This window comes from Mirounga angustirostris, unplaced genomic scaffold (assembly GCF_029215605.1).
Source record: "Mirounga angustirostris isolate CCGP_5_RB_7025 unplaced genomic scaffold, mMirAng1.0.hap1 SCAF_15, whole genome shotgun sequence".
Lineage (NCBI taxonomy): Eukaryota > Metazoa > Chordata > Mammalia > Carnivora > Phocidae > Mirounga > Mirounga angustirostris.
In genome coordinates this window covers 58,688,961-58,710,720 of record NW_026991723.1, presented here as the reverse complement: position 1 = coordinate 58,710,720, position 21,760 = coordinate 58,688,961, and the positions used below count along the sequence as shown (strand labels likewise).

The following is a 21,760-nucleotide window of genomic DNA, read 5'->3' as shown; positions in this document are numbered from 1 at the left end:
TCTTGTCTGCTACCATTCTGTGCCTCACACTTTCTGTTTCGGTCTTACAGAACTGCTATAGCTCCCAGGAGACACCATGCTATTTCCTCATTTCTAGCAGCCAAGATCTTTGCTCCTGTTGTTCTCTCTGCCTTCACCAACACCACCCTCCACTGTCAACCTTGCTGGCAACCTCCTCCTCGTCTTCTTAGCTGATTATCACATCCTCCAGAGGTTTTCCCAGGCTTCCCTCAGGCTGCATGAACTCCACTTCTGGGCCCCAAATCATAGCATGTTATCAAGGAGCTTTACATGGCTCTTTCCCTGTAGACTGCAAACTCTTCAGGGCAGAGGTCTTCTTAATTCATTTTTGTATTTCAGTGTCTGGTATACAATAGATGCTTAGTAAGTGGTGGTCTTCAGTTGAAAAAGATGAGGAGTGATTGGGGAAGATGGCGGTAGAGTAGGAAGACCCTAGGCTCACCTCATCTCACAAATACACTAGATAACTATCAAACCATCCTAAATACTCTGGAAATTGATCTGAAGACTAGCAGAACAAACTCCACAACTAGAAGTAAAGAAGAAGGTAGGAAGTGCAGAGACATGGCTCGGAAGAGAAATGGATCATGGCCCCTGTGGTGGTGGGGCAGTCACAGTTGCAGAGAAAGGTGAGAGACAAACCAGCACACAGGGGAGTGCATGGGGAAAAACAAATCCCCATAACAATTGGCTTGGAAAGCAAGAGGGCCTGAATTTCTTGAGTTCTTGGAACCAATGGGGCTTAAAGCCTGGAGTTTTAAAGGTCAGCGTGCTTGGCTCTGAGAGAGCTCAGAGGACATTGGGGCTGCTCTTGAAGAAAAGGCAGGGCCAACAGCTCAGAGACATACAGTGTGGAAACAGCAATCTGAAGAGCACCTGGGGCACATAGTAGGGAGGTTATTCACTCATCTCAGGATGTGTCCCAGAGAGACAGCATTCACAGACACCTCCAAGGAAAAAAGGAGCTGGCAGGCACCATTTCCCTCCCCTGCCTCTCAGCATAAGCACAGGGCCACCTTCAGGAACCAGTGCAGCACCAACACTCGCTACTTTACTTGCTTAAACCAAGCCCGACCCCATCATGTTCTGCAGAACTGCCCCTTCCAGTAACAACTGCCTGAGTCCCAGTGTGGCAGGGCCCCTCCTCCAGAAGACTAGCCCAAACCCCTGCTCACACTGCATCTCCCCATGTGGGAGTTTTGCAGAGCCTAGGTTCTAGTAGCAGTGGTGACAGGTCTCATTTCACAAACAGACCCAAGCACACCTGGTTAAAATGCCCCACATTCAGGCCAGGATCAAACACTGCCCACAACAGGCGGAGAGGCTCTGCAGATGACTGGCCTGAAGGACAAAGTGGTCAGGACACAACAGCAGAGCACACGCAGCACACATTGGAGACACTCCCAGAAGCGCCAGGCCCTGGGGAACAGGGGACACTATACTGCAGGGCACTACAGGACTTCTTCATAAAGCCATTACTCTCAACATAGAAAAACAAATAGTTATTAAACGTTTGAAACGAGGCTTTTATTAGAGAACAGGGGATGTAGTTGACATTCTAACACACAGAGACTTGGACAAAATGAGAAGACAGAGAAATTTGTCCTAAATGAAAGAATAGGACAAGGCAACGGCCAGAGATCTAAGCAAAACAGACATAAGTAACATGTTGATGGATAATTTAAAGCAATGATCAGATGGATACTCACTGGACTTGAGGAAAGGGTGGAGGACATCGGTGAGACACTTAATGCAGAGATAAGGAATAACATAGAGATAAAGGGCTCAATAAACGAAATGAAAAACCCATTTGATGGAACGAACAGCAGGCTGGAAGAAGCAGAGGAATGAATTAATGACCTAGAAGACAGAGTAATGGAAAGTAATCAACCTTAACAAAAGAGAGAAAAGAGAATTATGCAAAATGAGAAAAGACTTGGGGAACTCAGTGACTCCATCAAACATAATTACATTCATGCTATAGGAGTCCCAGAGGAAGAAGAGAGAAAAAGGGATCAGAGAATTTATTTGAAGAAATAACAGCTGAAAATTTCTCTAATCTGGGGAAGGAAACAGATATCTAGATCCAGGAGGCACAGAGAACCCCCAACAAAATCAATGAAAGCAGATCCACACCAAGACATACTGTAATTAAAATGCCAAACACAGTGATAAAGAAAAAAGTACTAAAAGCCACAAGACAAAAGAAGACAGTTACATAGGAAAGAAACATCATAAGGCTATCAATGGATTTTTCAGTAGAAACTTTCCAAGCCAGAAAGGAGTGGCATAATATATTCAAAGTGCTGAATGGAAAAAAACTTGCAGTCAAGAATATCCAGCAAGGCTATCATTCAGAATAGAAGGAGAGGTAGAGCTTCCCAGACAAACAAAAACTAAAGGAGTTCATGACCACTAAACCAGCCCTACAAGAAATATTAAAGAGTATTCTTTGAGTGTAAAGATCAAAAATTACAGTATGAAGGTAGAAAAAACAAAAGGAGTAAAAAATGAGTATTTCTGTAAAAAAATCAAAGAACTCACAAAAGTAAAATGATGTAATATATGACATCATATACCTAAAATGTGGGGAGGAAAGGAGTAAAGAATGAGTTCAAACTTAAATGACCATCAACTTAATATAGACTGCTGTATGCAGACAATGTTATATACAAACCTAATGGTAACCACAATTCAAAAACCACTAATAAATATGCAAAGAATAAAGAGAAAGAAATCCAAATACATCATTAAAGAAAACCAGCTAACGAGAGAAAGACAAGAAAGGATCAGGGAAATCTTCAGAAACCACCACAATAAATGGCAATAAGTACATATCTATCAATAATTACTTTGCATGTAAATGAACTAAATGCTCCAATCAAAGGACATAGGCTGACAGAATGGATAAGAAAACAACCCATCTATATACTGCCTATAAGAGACTCATTTTAGACCTAAAGACACCTGTAGATTCAAAGTAAGGGGATAGAGGAACATTTATCATGCAAATGGATGTCAAAAGCCAGAGTAGCAATACTTATATCGGACAAAATAGACTTTAAAACAAAGACTGTAACAAGAGACAAAGAAGGACACTATATAATAATAAAAGGTACAATCCAATAAGAAGATAAAACAATTATAATTATGCATTCAACTTGGGAGCACCCAAATACATATAATAGTTAATAACAAACAAACATAAAGGAACTAATTGATAATAATACAAAGTAGGGGACTTTAACACCCCCACTGAAATCAATAGACAGATCATCTAAACAGAAAATCAACAAGGAAACAATGGCTTTGATGACACACTGGACCAGTGCAGATGGCACATTCTCCAGAACAGATCACATATCAGGCCACAAAACAAGCCTCAACAAATTTAAAAAGACTGAAGTTATACCATACGTCTTTTCTGACCCAATGCTATGAACCTAGAAGTTAACCACAAGAAAAAATCTGGAAAGACCACAAATGCATGGGGGTTCAGTAACATGCTACTAAAAATGAATGGGTCAATCAGGAAATAAAAGAAGAAATAAAAAAGTACATGGGAACAAATGAAAATGAAAACACAGTGGTCCAAACCCTTTGGGACACAGCAAAAGCGGTTCTAAGAGCGAAATTTATAGCAATACAAGCTTACCTCAAGAAGCAGGAAAAATCTCAGATAAACAACCTAATCTTACACCTAAACCAGCAGAAGGAAGGAAATAATAAGGATTAGAGCAGAAATAAGTTATATAGAAACTAAAATAAACAAAAAACCAAAAACCAATACAACAGATCAATGAAACCAGGAGCTAGTTAAAAAAAAAAAAAGATCAATTACATTGAAAAACTTCTAGCTAGACTTAACCAAGAAAGAAAGGGAAAGGACCCAAATAAATAAAATCACAAGTGAGGAGAAATAACAATAAACACCACAGAAATACAAACCATTATGAGAATATTATGAAAAACGATATGCCAACAAATTGGAGAACCCAGAAATGGATAAATTCTTAAAAACATATACCTACCAAAACTGAAACAGAAGAAATAGAAAATTTGAACAGACTGATTACCAGCAAAGAAACTGATTCAGTAATTTAAGAACTCCCAATAAACAACAGTTCAGGACCAGATGGCTTCATAGGCGAATTCTACCAAACATTTAATGAGGAGTTAATACCTATTCTTCTCAAACTATCCCAAAAAATAGAGAAGGAAGGAAAACTTCTAAATTCATCCTATGAGGCCAGCACTACCCTAATGCCAAAACCAGATAAAGATACCACAAAAAAGAGAACTACAGGCCAATGTCTGTGATGAACATAGATGCAAAACCCTCAACAAAATACTAGCAAACTGAATCCAAAAATACATTTAAAAAATCATACACCACAATTAAGTGGGATTTATTCCTGAGTTGCAAGGGTGGTTCAATATTCGTAAATCAATCAAATGATGCATCACATCACTCAGAAAGGATAAGAACCACATGATCATTTCAGTAGATGCAGAAAAAGCATTTGACAAAGTACAACATCCATTCATGAGAAAAACCCTCAACAAAGGTTTAGAGGGAACATAACTCAACATAGTAATGGCCATATATGAAAAACCCACAGCAACATCCTCCTCAATGGTGAAAAACTGAGAGCCTTTCCCCTAAGGTCAGGAACAAGACAAGGATGACCGCTCTCATCACTTTTATTCAACTTTGTATTGGAAGTCCTAGCCACAACAATCAGACAACAAAAAGAAATAAAAGGCATCTAAATCAATAAGGAAGAAAGACTTTCACTATTTGCAGATGACATGACACTATACATAGAAGACCAGAAAGACTCCGCCAACAAACTGCTAGAACTGATACACAAAATCAATAAAGTTCCAAGATACAAAATCAATTTACAGAAATCTGTTGCATTTCTATACACCAATAATGAAGTAGCAGAAAGAGAATTAAGAAAACAATCCCACTTAAAATTACACCAAAAATAATAAAGAATAATAATATAATATAATAAAGGAATAAACCTAACCAAAGAGGTAAAAGACCCGTACTCTGAAAACTATAAAACACTGATGAAAGAAATTGAAGATGACACAAAGAAATGGGAAGACATTCCATGCTCATGGATTGGAAGAACAAGTACTGTTAAAATGTCTATATTAACCAAAGCAATCTAAACATTTAATGTAATCCCTATCAAAATACCAATAGCATTTTTCACAGAACTAGAACAAATAATCCTAAAATGTTTATGGAACCACAAAAGACCCTGAATAGCCAAAACAATCTTGAAAAGCAAAGCAGAGCTAGAAGCATCACAATTCTAGACTTCAAGTTATACTACAAAGCAGTAATCAAAACAATATAGTACTGGCACAAAAATAGACACATAGATCGATAAATAGAAAATCTAGAAGTAAGCACACAATTATATGGTCAATTAATCTTTGACAACGCAGGAAAGAATATCCAATGGGAAAAAGACAGTCTCTTCAATAAATGGTGTTGTGAAAATTGGACAGCAACATGCAGGAGAAAGAAACTGGACCACATTTTTACACCATACACAAAAATAAATTAAAAATGGATTTAAGACCTAAATGTGAGACCTGAAACCATAAAAATCCTAGAAGAGAACACAGGCAGTAATTTCTCTGACATCAGCTGTAGCAACTTTTTTCTAGATGGGTCCCTTGAGGCAAGGGAAATAAAAGCAAAAACAAATTATTTGGACTACATCAAAATAAAAAGCTTCTGCACAGCAAAGGAAACAATCAACAAAACTAAAAGGCAACCTACAGAATGGGAGAAGATATTTGCAAATGACATATCTGATAAAGGGTTAGTATCCAAAATACATAAAGAACTTATAAAACTCAACACCCCAAAACCAAATAATCCAGTTAAAAAATAGACAGAAGACATGAACAGATATTTCTCCAAAGAAGATCTACAGAGGGCCAATACACACATGAAAAGATGCTCATTACTCATCATCAGGGAAATGCAAATCAAAATTACAATGGGATATCACCTCACACCTGTCAGAATGGCTATAATCAACAACACAAGAAACAACAAGTGTTGTCGAGGATGTAGAGAAAAAGGAACCCTCTTGCACTGTTGGTGGGAATGCAAACTGGTGCAGCCACTGTGGAAAACAGTATGGAGCTTCCTCAGAAAGTTAAAAATAGAACTACCCTACAATCCAGCAATTGCACTACCGGGTATTTACTCAAAAAATACAAAAACACTCATTCAAAGGGATACATGCTCCTCTATGTTTATAGCAACATTATTTACAATAGCCAAGATATGGAAGCAGCCCAGTGTCCATCAATTGACGAATGGATAAAGAAGATGTGGTATACATATATACACAATGGAATATTATTCAGCCATAAAAAACAATAAAATCTTTCCATTTCCAACAACATAGATGGGGCTAGAGAGTATAATGCTAAGTGAAATAAGTCGGAGAAAGACAAATATCATATGATTTCACTTAGATGTGGAATTTAAGAGACAAACATGGGGCAAAAAAGAGAGAGAGACAAACCAACAAATAGACTCTCAACTATAGAGAACAAACTGATGGTTACTAGAGGAGAGGTGGGTTGGAGGATGGGTGAAATAGGCGATTTAAGCACCAGGTGATTAAAATAAAAACTTTTTTTAAAAAAGAAAAAGATAAGGAGCTATTTAATTTACCTTTGGTTTTTTGGGCAGGGATTAGGATTGCATGGATCCTTTGAGATGCATGATCCAAACTCAAACTGATGGTCTTGGAGTCCCACACAGCGAGCAAGGCAGGCACTGGGGTAAGTGCGTCCATTCTGCCCACACACGGGCACGAACTGATCTGCACAGTTACAGGGCAGACCTGTGGAGAGGACACAGACTCAGTTATGGGTACTTGTACATTCCCCTGCCCATCATATTTCCTAATTAACATGGAGCTCCCAAGTGAAAACAGAATTGTGAATTAAGTCAGGAAAAAGCATCCCTCCAATCTCGAATAGTGCTTTTAAAGGTGGCAAGGCTCTGAAAAGCCGTTTGTCTGCATAATGGCTTTCCTTTGTTCCATTTATTGCCAGCTAATTGAGGCCTTCAGACCTTGATCCCAGGGATGGAGACCCATATAAACAAAGCTATAGGTAGGAAAAGTAAAGAATGCTCCTCCCAATCGAGTGTATAAATCTAGAATTTAGATGTCTGAAGTCTGGCTTGGGGGATTTCTGGAATGTTAAAGGGTAATAACAAAAGAATGAGAAAGTAACTTGGGAAATTACTGTAATTTTGAGACTTAAAAATGTTTATAAGCAATCAATCAAGAACACTACTTTCTTGACATTCCCATGCTTTATGCTGCTGGGTCATGCTTCAGGAAGCAAAAAGGCCAATGAGATGCGATGCTCTTTTCTTGAGAAGCAACAGCATGGTCTATTGCTATCTACTGGGATCTGCTTTGCTCCAGATCTGAAATACCCTTGGTGCTGGGTAAAGAGAAGAAGGGTAGCCTCCTAAATTTACTTCATTTCATGTGTCTGCAGCAGCAAGTTGATTCTTCTTCCCGGGAGTTAGTATGACACATGGAGAGGGGCGGGAAGAGAATAGACTAGGGATTTACTGACCTTGTACCTCCAGCCCATTGGAAATAAAAAGGAAATCAGAAATACGAAGTGCACAGCAGGCTGCTGGGGAAGTGAAGACAGGATTAACCCCGCCCCACCCTCTATCTACCCTGAGTACCAACCTTGATGCTTTACTGTCATCGTTGTTGTTGTTATCCTTATTATTATCCTTTATCTGCTCTGCTTTGATGAGAGCAATTCATTCTGCTTAGAGAAACCATAAAACCATTGGGGATGAAGAGTAGATTAAAGATTTTTGTGGAAAACTACTTATTTATTTACTTAGTTACATCCAAATGTATTTGGAAGATGAACTGTACAATTAGCAGGACCCTTTTTCCCTGTGGTGTGTAGCCCCTCATGTCCTGGGATAGATAGAGTAAGGTAATGACCGTTTAGCTAGCAGACTCTAAGGAGATTTTACTGGCCACAAAGTGTACCACATTTCTTGGGACTCAGATATTGTCCCAGTCCAAACACAACTCAGAGATGTTCATAGAAATGCCCAAGTCTCAAAATTACAATAATTTCCCAAGTTACCTTCTTGTTCTTCCCCTTCCCTAAGGTGATGAAGAGTGGAAGGAACCTACATGATTAGTTTACAACCTTTGTCTTTATCTTGTTTTTGGTATTACCTTTTGACATTCCAGAAATCCCCCAAGCCAGACTTTATACATCTAACTTCTAGATTTTAAACGCTAGATTGGAAGGAGCATTCTTTACTTTTTCTACCTATAGCTTTACTTATAGGGGTCTCTACCTAATGAACTAGTAAGCTAAGGCAGGACAGGGAAGAAGGTGATGAGAAAAACATTATAACACAAACAAACTTAGAAAATACATTTTATAACATAATGGTAGGGATGGATGGGGTATTTTAGCAGATAGAAAAGTTCCATTTAACCAAAACCATCCCAATCACTTGGCCCTGATCTTTTTAACCCATGGAATTTCAGAATATTAGTGCTGGAAGGGTCCTAGGAAACCATTTAGTTCAATGCCTTCAATTCACAGAGGAAGAAACAGATCCAGAGAGGGCAAGTATCCTGTTCTCAGATTATGTATTTATTTTACTGTGTACATTTGCAGTTATGGCAAGACCAGTGAGGCTGCCTTGATGGGAAATGGGTACAAAGGGATGATGGCCGCTAAGGACAGGTTCTGGGTGGCCTTGGTTACCTGTGAAGGTGCGACGGTCATCTTCTGAACTGTGCTCACTGAGGCACAGGCGGGTAGAACACACCAAATTGCCAGCAAAACAAGAACAGATATTGCAGTCAATATTAAAGGATGTCCCGTGACCTAAGAAAAGGAGAAATAAGATGTTGATCCATTTCATGCATTTATAAGTAAATCATACATTAAAAATATAATCGTTTAAAAAGTTTTAAAACAGGGCGCCTGGGTGGCTCAGATGGTTAAGCATCTGCCTTCGGCTCAGGTCATGATCCCAGGGTCCTGGGATCGAGTCCCGCATCGGGCTCCCTGCTCCTTGGGAGCCTGCTTCTCCCTCTGCCTCTCTGTCTCTCATGAATGAATAAATAAAATCTTAAAAAAAAAAAGGTCTTAAAACAGAAATTCTTGAAAGATGACTTCTGAATATACAAACTGAGAAGTTAAATCTGTAGTATTTATGTTTTCATACTTACCTCCCACCATTTCTCTCCAAATTTTCTCCAAACCCACATCATGCTAGTGTCACAAGACTGCTCCCTAATCTCTGAGAATGTTCCTGGCTGCCCCTCTTGCCTCACACGCTCCTCTCCTCCTCTGGAACTCCAGTCATCTCTTCAGAATCAGCCCTGATGCCATCTTTGAACTGAAGACTCCCCTGATACCCTGGCAGGAATGACTAGGTCCTTGAAGAGCGATTGGTCTCTTCCTTTTGTAGCTCTAATTCTCCCCTATCTGATCACGTACAGCATGATCTCAATCCCTCATCCCAGTTTTAGCCCCACAAGGCACTAGTATGTTCTTCTGTAAAGAGTAGGCATTTAATCAGTGGAAGTCTATGGAAGGAATGAATTTGTTTATCCTCACATATTTTGTGATACAAGGTACCTATCTTACATTTTGGCTAAGTAGAATATGGATTAAAAAATGAATACCTAGGGGCGCCTGGGTGGCTCAGTCAGTTAAGTGTCTGCCTTTGGGCTCAGGTCATGATCCCAGGGTCCTGGGACTGAGTCCCGAGTTGGCTCCCTGCTCAGTGGACAGTCTGCTTCTCCCTCTCCCTCTGCCCCTCCCTGCTGCTCATGCTCCCATTCTCTTTTAAATAAATAAATAAAATCTTAAAAAAAAATGAATACCTGACTTGTTCTAGGGCAGACACTTGTAGGCTCTTTCTAGCCAAAAGCACCCTTCTTTCAAATAAGATCTCACACAGAAGAGTACACCAAGAGGCATATGAAAGCTGAACTATCCTGGTCGATAGGTAGGGTGATGTAGGGGTGAGGGTAGCAGAGTGAACAGCTGTCGGGGAGTACATTCTCAAAGGTAGTATTTTTTTTTTCCACAATTTTTGAGGTCGTATATTGACATGAATGGTTGTTAGGGCTATAAGCAAAACATGGCTAAGGATGCAGTGAGAAAGCAAGACCTTGAGACTTGTAGAGAGGGCATCAAAGGGTGGCAGGTCTTCATGTGCTCTATCCCAACGCCTAGTCAACAGTTTAGTTCCCACCCTCCAGTTCGCTTTCCACAATGTCAAACTCTGTCTTTTACTTCTGGTAAAGAGACATAGTGGAGGAAGGGATGGGAAGGAGCACACCTGTGTCCTTGCCTGTGGAGGGCAAGGGCTTTGGAGTCAGATAGGCCTGGGACTGAATTCTGCTTTGGTCACTTACTAGCTGGGTGACCTGTCTGAGCATCAGCTTCCTCACAACAATACTGAATTCAAAGTACAACTGGGAGGCTCACATGAGATAATACAGGCCAAGACTTAGCATAGTGCTTGGCACACAATTAAAAATTCAGTAAGTATTAATTAATTGTTATTAGCTATTAGTCCCTTCTTGAGGAGGCTCCTAAGAGGGTTCCTTAGAAGTCTCAGTGTCCTGTAGAGTACAGTTTGGAAAATACTGCCCTGGAGGATCTGATTCGTAGACCTTACTCTTTGGTGGTAATCTATCCAATGTTCTTCCTACAAAGTTAAGATAACTAATCTCATATTAAAAACAAAAAGCAAATAAATACAGCTCAAGACTCACTTTTTCTTTTTCCTCCGACAATGCAGGACTTCTGAAGATCTATACAGTGCATCTCCATACAGTTTTCCAAGAGTCCACTTTGTCCACATGAGCAAATTTTGTAACAACCAACTTCCCCAGCAGATGATGGCACCTGGATTAGTGTCCCTTGGCGGACGATGAAATCAGAGGCTTCTCCCAATTTGCAACCTGTACAAACAAAAATAAGCTGAGAGAGATGGTATTGTTCTATGACATTGTTTTATGACATTAGATATATTTTACATAAGTCTCATAGGTACTCTGTGGCTACTAAAAATTATGTGATAGAACTTTCACTCAGCTAAAGAATTGATTTGGTTCACTGACCAAAACATATCCTCTCAAATGAAAAATTCCATGTTCTGTGAGATAGTGGTGATTATAGACCTATACCCCAAAGTTAGCTATAGTTCAGTACAAAAATGCTATAAGATATATTTTTTTTATTGCTTTGGGCTTATCAAGGATATTAAAAAATCACAGATATTTAAAAAATGGACTATGGAAACCGACAATATTTTTTATTTATTTTTAAAAGATTTATTTTTTTGACAGAGAGAGACACAGCGAGAGAGGGAACACAAGCAGGGGGAGTGGGAGAGGGAGAGGGAGAAGCAGGCTCCCCACTGAGCAGGGAACCTGATGCGGGGCTCGATCCCAGCACACTGGGATCATGACCTGAGCCGAAGGCAGACATGTAACGACTGAGCCACCCAGGTGCCCAATGTTTTTTAGAATACTCTTGATCAGGAAAACTTTAGTGATGGAATACAAGCATATTATAAATTCAAAGAAAAGTTGAATACTTGATTGCGCTTAAGGAAAACCCATTCATTTCCAATTTTAAGATTTACATTGACTCTATAGTTGATATATTCTGGTATTACACAAATATTATAGATGATCCTTTGAGACATCATGCTTATTTAATCTTCTATTCCTTTTTACTTCACAGATATTTTTACATGGTGATTTTAACATGACAAAGAAACATTTTCAATTGGGAAGTAGATAAAAAGAAGCAAAATATTGCCACACTGTACAACAGAAGAGATAAAGACTATCAAAATTCACTGGGATGAACATTTCTTATTCAAGAGGCCTCCTGCATTAAAAAAAAAAAAAATCAGGGGCGCCTGGGTGGCTCAGTCATTAAGCGTCTGCCTTCGGCTCAGGTCATGATCCCAGGGTCCTGGGATCAAGCCCCGCATCGGACTCCCTGCTCGGCAGGAAGTCTGCTGCTCCCTCTCCCACTCCCCCTGCTTGTGTTCCCTCTCTCGCTGTGTCTCCCTCTGTCAAATAAATAAATAAAATCTTAAAAAAAAAAATCAGTCTTAAAATCACATGCATCCCAATAAAACATTAAGCTCATGGAGATAATTGCACATCCCACTATGACTTTTCTCCATATAACTAAAGGAAAGAAAAGAAAAAAACATGAACAATGTGCAGTACACTTTCTTAAACATCACAACATGGAAGAGAATGTACAAAAAACAGGCTCAAGGTTTTCTTTTCTTTTGTTGTTAAGAACCCTGTAACTCTTTATGAGAGTAATTCTGTAATCCTGTAATTCTCTTTATGAGAATCAGTTTACAATCTAAATGATAATTGAAAATTACATTTGTCTTTGTTTTCTCCTGCCTATATAACTAACACAGGTTTATTGGGAAAACCTCAAATGTTACAGAAAAACATAACTTAGAAAATAAAGTCCATTGTGAGCTCACTCCAAAGATAATCCCTATACAGAAACACAAATCCAACCCCTCACCCCACACCCACACCCATCTACCTCTTACCTTGCACACAAGAGAATGGAAGGCAGGGATCTCCAGACGGACACCCCTTCCGGTTTACCTCACAGAGCTCATTAGCAGGGCAAGGATTTGGGTTACAGGGATGAGTGACCTCTTCTACAATGTTACCCAAAGTACTTGGCCCTGAAAAACCAAACACAGATCAGTTTAACCAACCCCAAAAGGTAAGAGAGATCTGTAAATTATCTGAATTAATTATGGCTAGAATAAATGGAGAGCTCATGTCCAGAAAGTGAGGCCTGATTCTAGTAAACTATTAAAACACACAGATGCTCTGATCATTTGTGAATTTAGCATACACATACATACATTCATTCACTTGTTTATTACTGGGTACCTACGATACGCTAGACAAGGTTCTGAGCACTGGAGATACAGTAGTGAATAAAACTGACAAATCCCTAATGTAGAAGTTACATTTTATTTGGGAAATAGACAATAAATAGACCGGGGGAAAAAAAAGAAGAAGAAGAAGAAGGTAGCAGGAGGGGAAGAATGAAGCGGGGGAAATCGGAGGGGTAGATGAACCATGAGAGACAATGGACTCTGAAAAACAAACTGAGGGTTCTAGAGGGGAGGGGGGTGGGAGGATGGGTTAGCCTGGTGGTGGGTACTGAGGAGGGCACATTCTGCATGGAGCACTGGGTGTTATGCACAAACAATGAATCATGGAACACTTCATCTAAAACTAATGATGTAATGTATGGGGATTAACATAAGAATAAAAATAAATAAATAAAAATAAATAAATAGACCGGGGGTATGTGTGTGCATGTGTGTCTCTGTGTGTATAAATAAAAAAGTCACCTAATGATAAGTAATAAGTAGTATAAAGGGATGGTAGGGTGGTCAAACACATGCTTATGCCTAAGAGGAATAACTTGGCACATTTTACCATAAACTATAATAATTCACTATGGTAAGATGGGTCCTGTACCATGATTATATTTGTCAACTTGTGAAATAATGACCATGGCAGAGCCTCACTTAATATAAAGTATATGTGATATTTAAAGAGCATATTAAAATTCAAACAAAAACATTTCTTTAACTTTTTTTCCTTCTACACATATATTTCACTGCTCTAATAGAGTCTAGGCTTGTGACTACATTAGGTTTGCTTACTTGAGTTTAGGCCGGACTCAGACTGTAGGGCTAATAAAGGTGTAAGTGTTCTTGGAGCTCATCTCATCTAGCCCAATCCTTTTATAAACAGGGAAGCTGAGGCTGCAAAGAGGTGATCTGTCCAAAGTCACAGAGGCCTATACTGAGTCTAATGCTTTTTTTTTTCACTATACTGGTCATAAAGGCTGAGGGACACAGTTTGTTGGCCTTGAGAAAATGTGGCTGATATCACAGCTGCAAATCTAGCATCCACTCTTTTCTTCCTGCTTACTAATAATAGCGTGACAATGGGCCCACAGCTAAAAAGATCATCTTTCTCAGTTTCCCTTACAGCTCGGGTGGTTTTCCCTTACACTAGAATATGGTGGCTGGAATTCCAGGAGGCATGCTGTGATAGTAAAGTACCTCAAGTAACCTTGATGATGGAAACCAAGAACTAAGGACAGTGCAGAAAAAAAAGGAGCCTGGACTCTGGATGGTGGAACCACTATAATAGCCCTGGACTGTTTATTTCTGCGCTTTCCTTTACTTTTCCCTGTTGTTCTGTTATTTGCAGTAGAACTTAGTCCTATCTGACACAGGAAAACAAAGCAAGTAGGAGCTGAATTCACAGTCTGCCTTTCCAGCCAGCTCGGTGCACTAATGCCCCCTGGCGGCAGCATGTGAAATAGAGTCTAGGCTTGCGACTACATTAGCTTTGCTTACTTGAGTTTAGGCCAGACTCAGACTGTAGGGCTAATAAAGCTGTAAGTGTACCCTAACTACAGTACTCCGTGTGTATGAGTTCTACTCGTCATCTCTCTGGTTTCCACCACACGGGGCCACCTCCTGCTGAGAAACTCAGATCCAGGATCCCTCAATGAGATAGCAACTTATTCTTCTAGCTCTTGGCAGGAATCCTTTGGCAGAGACAAAAGTTCCATTTTCATGTACTAACCCAGACCATCATTCCTTACTCCCTATTTGGTGGGTCAGTCTAAGCCAATGCCTGGCTCAGGTACACTAATTCTCATGACAAAAAGCTAAAGATTCCCTGGGGAAATTCCACTTCCTGGTCAAATCATGGCCAGGGGATAGCAATGATATGGGGCTATTATCTAAGATGTTTGCCCCAGATTCACTGCTTAGAATTCCTGATTGACAATAGTTCATCACTTCCTCAGACTGATAAGATAGTCACTTGGGCTTACATATTTTAAGATGACAATTCTTTCCAGAGCCAAAAAGACCAAGACTCAGCCTTTATGACCAAGATAAGAGTCTGCAATTGAGATAGTATAATTAAACCACACATTCTCAACAGAAAGATGTTCATCCAAAGCAAACATGAAGGGCAGAGATGAAAGGGAGAAATATTTGAAATCTAAAAAAACAAAGTACTTACTTAGGTATGTATCCAAAGGTATACAATTCTCTAGGTCATCTGTAGGTGACAGAAGCTCACAAATACTTTCAGCTGTGTGGTCTTCCGGGAATTTGTTCTGGTCCCCACATTTCTTGAGAATCTCCACACAATCTGATCTTAAGAAGAAAAATACAAATTTAGAGTTTAAGGAACCTCCTCATGTTGTCTAGTCAATATCAATCCTGTTTCTGAAGGCTTCCAGAAGGTGAGTTTTCATAACAATATTTTACAACTGGTTAGGTCAGAGTAATGGCAAAAGAAAACAGGAGTCATAGAAGACCTCAGGTTGCATAGTAGTAAGTAATGTATTATACTAGCAAAGCATCCTTTTCTCTTATCGGAGATCAAAGGCCTTGCTCAAATTTTATACTCGTACTGTTATTACCATCAGTGTGGCTTGTCCCAGTCTTTGAAAGGAAATTAAACTAGGCGAGTCTGATTTGCTCTTTGCAAAATCATACATCTTTTCTTTCAGGACCTTATGCTTACTTGCTTCTTCCTCCCTCTGTCCCCTTCTCTTTTTAAATATCTTTTTAGTTATCAACAGTAAGGTGTTTGGCCCATAACAACTGGAAAGTATACTACTTTAAAATTTTCTCAGTCTTCAAAAGGTATTTGATTCCTTTTCTATAAATTTTTGTGCTAGGAGTCTATAAATTTCCCACAGGTTGCCTCTTGCCACCCAAGTTACCCCTCATCTTTCCCCTTACTCAAGTCATGGCCAAGTCATGCCAGAGAATAGATCTGGACCCTGTTTAAGGTTGAAATAATCTGCAATCAGTCATCAAGTGTCCAGCAGCACCAAGACACACACCAACTTAGGGGCTAGATATTGACTTGGTTTTTAGAAAAGTTTTTGGAAAAATAGATGCTTGAAGATCAGCTGGCATAGATTACTACATGGCTAATGCTTTTGGTTTCACCCAGGACAGCAGCTTTCACCTTTACTTTATCCTAGATCTCCTAAGCAAACCATTCACAAAATGCTCACTAGAAATAGGCCCTAATGACTATATTCACTAACTCCCTCACTCATTAAACATGCATGGAACACCTACTATGTGTCAGGATTACCCTAATCCCTGAAGAGAAGAAAAAGAGGAAAGAGGAGACAAAAAAAAGAAGTTACAAGGAATAAACTCCTCAAGGAGAACAAAGTCTAACAGAATGTAAGTACACAAATTAAAATATAAAAATAGAGTTGAGTATTGAAGGTACTTGACAAATGTTTCTGGAACTAAATTCCATAAGAGAAATTCAAATAAAGGTCTACAGAAGTTTGTAGGAAGGATAAATTACTATGAGCTGGGGAGATCTGTGAAGATTCCATGGGAATGACTGGCATTTGAGAGAGGCTAAGAAAGCGAGGCAGTGGGCAAGTGGAGATGGAATAGTACTTCAAGCAGAGGAGGAAAAAGTGAGAAAGCATTTGACATGTGGGGAGGATGGGCAAAGAGAAGTGGTGGGAGAGAAAACTCTAAAGATAGGCTGTGGTTCAGATCATGGTCTGAACCAAGACTGGAGAGTCATTACAAGGAAAGAAACTTACTTGCAAATAATACTTCCCCGGGATTTACTATGACAAGGTTTAATCTGCAGTGAACAAGCTACCGCTTTCCACATTTCTGGCTGGCACTTCTTAATGTCAAGAACAGGTATGTTGATAAATGGCATCTTTATGCTTCCTTTCTCCCACAGCTTCATGTCATTCATGGCTCCTTGATCTGACTGAGCATTACAACTCCTGAAAAGTTCTGTTGGCCTGAAAAGAAAAAAGGCCAGAAAGAATCAAGAGGCAATTATTTTCTAGAGAGAAGTAATAGGTAAGATCCTGACATACTAATGCAGTAGGAAAATCTGATTTTCTTAAAGAAAGTACATATAATGCATCAAAGGATATCAGCTTTGAATGCATGGTGGCTATTTTGATGTCTTCTTTGGTGAAAGACCCTTGAAAGTTTTTGCCTATTTTTTTTTAAATTGGGTTGTTTGACTTTTTTTTTTTTTTTTAAGGTTTTATTTGACGGAGAAAGAGAGAGTACAAGCAGGCAGAGGGAGAGGGAGAAGCAGGTTCCCTGCTCAGCAAGGAGTCTGACTCAGGACTCGACCCCAGGACCTTGGGATCATGACCTGAGCTGAAGGCAGACGTTTAACCGACTAAGCCACCCAAGTGCCCCAAGGGTTGTTTGACTTTTTATTATGAGGTTATTGGAGTTATTTATATATTTTGGTTACAAGTCCTTTGTCAAATGTGTGTGTGACTGTAAGTGTGCACATGTGATATACTGAATATTTTCTCTCAAACTGTGGCCTGCCTTTTCAAATCTTATATGGTGTCTTTCGGTGAGTGTTTACTGTTGAACCCTAACTCATTATTTTTTTTCTTTTATAATTAGTGCATTTTGTCTCCTGTCTACAAAATCTTTGTCTACACCAGGTTTGTCAAGATATTCTCCTAAGTTTTCTTCTAGAAGCTTTATATTTTCAGCTTTTATGTTTTGTTCTATGACCCATCTTCAATTAATTTTATTTTATTTATTTATTTATTGAGAGAGAACAGGCAGGAGGCAGAGAGGGAGAGAGAATATCAAGCAGACTCCGTGCTGAGCACGCAGCCCAACCTGGGGCTCAATCACAGCACCCTGGGATCATGACGCTTAACTGACTGAGCCACCCCAGGTGCCCCTAATTTGTGTTGCTTTATAACAAGTCTTGAAATCAGGTACTGTAAGTTCTCCAAATTTGTTATTTTTTAAAAAAAATTCTTTTAGCTATCCTAGGTCCTTTGTATTTTCATTTGAATTTCAGAGTTAGTCTGGCAATTTCTATTTTAAAAAGCCTATTGGGATTTTGATTGGGATTGCGCTGAATCTAGAGATCAGTCTCAGGAGAATTAACATTTTAACAATATTGAGTCTTCTAATCCATGAACACAGTACCTCTCTCTGTTTATTCACTGTCTTTAATTTCTCTCTGCAAAGTTTTCTGGTTCTCAATGTATAGTTCTTGCACCTCTTTTGTTAAATTTACCCTAAGTATCTCATGTTTTTGATGCAATTGTGTAAATTTGTATTTTTAAAATAAATTTCATTTTCCCATTGTTTGTTGCAACATACAGAAATACAATCGGCTTTTTAATGTTAACCTTGTATACTGTCACTTTGTTAAATGTAAGGATTTACCGGGAGTTTGTTTGCAGATTTGGGGGCATCTCCTTCTGTGGTTCCCACCTTTCCCGGGTTTTCTACTCCTGCATCTAGCCACTCTGGCAGCCCTAAACTCTGATCTCTAACTCCTCAGCCCAAGACTGCTGCTTTTTGCTTGAATTCTTTATGCCATGCAAGGGGGCTGAGGGTGCCCATGAAGGAAAAACTGGATAAATGTGGCCCTCGTGCAGTGTGGTTTCTATGTTTCATGAGATACAGCCCCTCCTGCTTTTGGCCACTCTCTAACACCTTAAAACAATACTTTTTTAAAATATTTTGTACAGAGTTCATAATTGGTACTTGCAGAAGTATTAGTTTGCTACAAACTACTCCACTATCCCCAGAAGCCAGACAATGAGTCCAAGTTTAACTTCAATCATTTCATAGATTTCAAATTTACTCAATCTCTAAACCATGTCCTTATCGGCTAACACTCTATTACCAGCTGTAAAGATATCTCAATTTTCTTACTCGAAATAATATTCTGAATACCTTTTTAAAAAATATTCTGAATACTTTTAAAAGAATAGGATTATGTTCATTTGAACCTCTGTCTGACCCAACTGAATGATTCTTTCCCTCTTTGCCCCCTTGATCTCCAGGCTCCAGGCCAGTTCACAAAACTGGCCCCCTCTTGCTTAGAAACTCTCTCTCTGCCTTCTCTGATAGGTGTTCTCTAAGCTTCTGGATGCCCTTTTGTTTTCTTCACTGTTTGTTCAGCCATTCAGTTTTGGACTCTTGTTTTTCTGACCATACTTGATACCTCAAGAAAATACAAGTAAGTAAAGTAAGACAGTATTTTTGTATGAAATAGCGAACTTGCTGAGTGGGACCTTCAGACTGGTTGAAGTAAACTTCGAAGTAAACTGTTCAAAAGAGAGCATTTGGATGGCCAAATTGTTCACAGTGATTTATTCTGCAATGAACTGTTTCCACTGGTTGTGTAATAGAAGGAAGAGGGGAAGAATGGTAGGCTGAAGGCAGAAAAGATTCTTTGAATTCTAGATGCTTTAAGTATCTCTAGTCTAGAAGGGACTTTGTTATAGTGCTTCCTTTCCCAGAGGTGATTTACCGGATGAGTTATAGTATTTAAAGATGAAATAATAAAAAAAATACTACTTCCTTTTAACTTAGCATCAGAGTAAAAATCAGAGTAAAGTGGTCTTTTCACTTATTTAAAAACAAGAAAATGATAAAATACTTCCATTCCATGTACAATAGTTTTCTCTTACCTGTTGTTAAAATTAGTACAGTAAGTAAGATTTCTACAGCCCAACTGGCAAGGTTCCCGAACATCTGCTAAACAGGTCAACATGGACACTTCCACTGGATTATATTCACAAAAACGATCAAACTCTTGCCAACTCTGTGTATTGCCCCAGCTCATGCTGTAAAGTTTAGTGCACAGTTCTCTGAAATAAAGGCACAAATGCAGAAACACAGATGAGCCAAATGAATAAATAATTTGATTTGCATAAAACTCAAATTCTATGAACTATATTTTAGAATATAAATAAGAAAAAAATTACGAAAACCAAAAGACTAAAATTTATCTCCTAGAATTTAGAGCCATAAACAGTGAACTCTTCCATGAAAATGTTAGCCTTCTTTTATCATCCATCTCTTTCCATTTCCCCATGATTGCTACAAAGCTCTGTGTTAAATGTAATGTTTAATTTCAGTATTTGTACATCCTTATTCTTTTTTTTTTAAAGATTTTATTTATTTATTTGAGAGAGAGAGAGTGAGAGAGCACATGAGAGGGGGGAGGGTCAGAGGGAGAAGCAGGCTCCCTGCCGAGCAGGGAGCCCGATGCGGGACTCGATCCCGGGACTCCAGGATCATGACCTGAGCCGAAGGCAGTCGCTTAACCAACTAAACCACCCAGGCGCCCTGTACATCCTTATTCTTGGCACAGTTATTTCTTCTGTATTTCTGATCTCTCTTTTACCTTTATGTAAAGTAAGGTAAGGCATATGGTTTTGCCTCCACAAAGATAGATTCTCCTACATTTATATTTCAACCACAGGAGGTAAAACTGTGACATGGTCCTCAGATTTAAGAAGCTTTACAGACTTAGGGTTCACTAGTTTCTCCCTGAAAAATTATCCCAAAGCCACTTATATTCCTTAAGATAGGCCAAGGTAGTCTATATGTAAAAGCTTATGAATTCCAAGGCTTCTATATACTATTTTTTTTTTTAAGATTTTTATTTATTTGTCAGAGAGAGAGAGAGAGCACAAGCAGGGGGAGCAGCAGAGGGAGAGGGAGAAGCAGGCTCCTCACTGAGCAAGGAGCCCGATGTGGGACTCGATCCCAGGACCCTGGGATCATGACCTGAGCCGAAGGCAGACGCTTAACGACTGAGCCACCCAGGCGTCCCTCTATATACTATTGTAGTTAATATATGACAATCTTATTTGTAGTACTTGATGATTACAAATCAACTTGCATATGACTAAAATAATGTCAGTACCATTTCCAAAGTGCATTCACATTAGTTTAATTTTTAAAATTTATAAAAGTAATAAAAATGTAAAAAAACATAATATATGTAATATAAAATATACTACCAAAATATGCAAAGTCACAAGTAAAAATTCCCCATTCCTGCCACATTTTATTTGACTTTCATATTCAACCCTATGAGAAGGATGTTTTTACTTTTATAATTTTGCTCATTCACTCTACTGATGTTTACTGAGTGCCTATTTTGTGTTAGACCCTGTTCAAGGCACTGGATATATAACGGTAAATAAGAGAGACAAGGTCCCTGCTCTCCATGGAGCTTATACATCATAGAGAGGAGGAAGCTGCGAATGAGTTAAATTAGGTACTTTGAGCTAGAAACCAGTCCTTTCTCTAGTCCTTAACTTTCTCTATGACCTTGAACAGACTGTTCAATAACATCTCAGAATTAGTTTTCTATATATAAGCAGGAATTATACAAACTGACATCAATCATAAGATGGAAATAAACCATAAAACTACATCAAGGTAAAGTAGGGCAAAGTGTTTCCAATCTCCAATGACTTTAGGGTATAAATACTTTTAAGGAAATTCAAAGAATTACTCAGCATCCCTCCCATAAATACATTTAATTCCTATCAGCAATTAAATTTCCTTAATTACAGGACCAACTTCTCTTTAAGCTCTTCTGTTAATTTTCTTCGGATATCTTCCAGTTTTTTTATATCTTTGGTAGAGTTTGATGAGTTATTCTGGGCACAATTTTTGCTAAAGGTCCATTCAATTTAGAAACCACGGGAAAAACTGCTTCACTCCTGGTAGGTGATATTTCAGGATGTT

The 21,760-nt window shown here is 38.9% G+C and overlaps 1 protein-coding gene across 4 annotated transcripts in view; it reads right to left on the bottom strand.

The window, feature by feature from the left end:
* The window catches only part of RECK (reversion inducing cysteine rich protein with kazal motifs), a 74,213-nt gene that overhangs the window by 10,688 nt on the left and 41,765 nt on the right, over nt 1-21,760 (bottom strand). For all 4 annotated transcript variants that reach the window (XM_045882677.3, XM_064578951.1, XM_064578949.1 and 1 more), the window contains 7 exons: nt 19,684-19,863; nt 16,795-17,007; nt 15,225-15,361; nt 12,698-12,838; nt 10,875-11,063; nt 8,845-8,967; nt 6,743-6,914 (listed from right to left, as the gene is read on the bottom strand). In XM_045882677.3, coding sequence (XP_045738633.1) covers nt 6,743-6,914; nt 8,845-8,967; nt 10,875-11,063; nt 12,698-12,838; nt 15,225-15,361; nt 16,795-17,007; nt 19,684-19,863 — 1,155 coding nt within the window. The remainder of the gene's footprint in view (nt 1-6,742; nt 6,915-8,844; nt 8,968-10,874; nt 11,064-12,697; nt 12,839-15,224; nt 15,362-16,794; nt 17,008-19,683; nt 19,864-21,760) is intronic.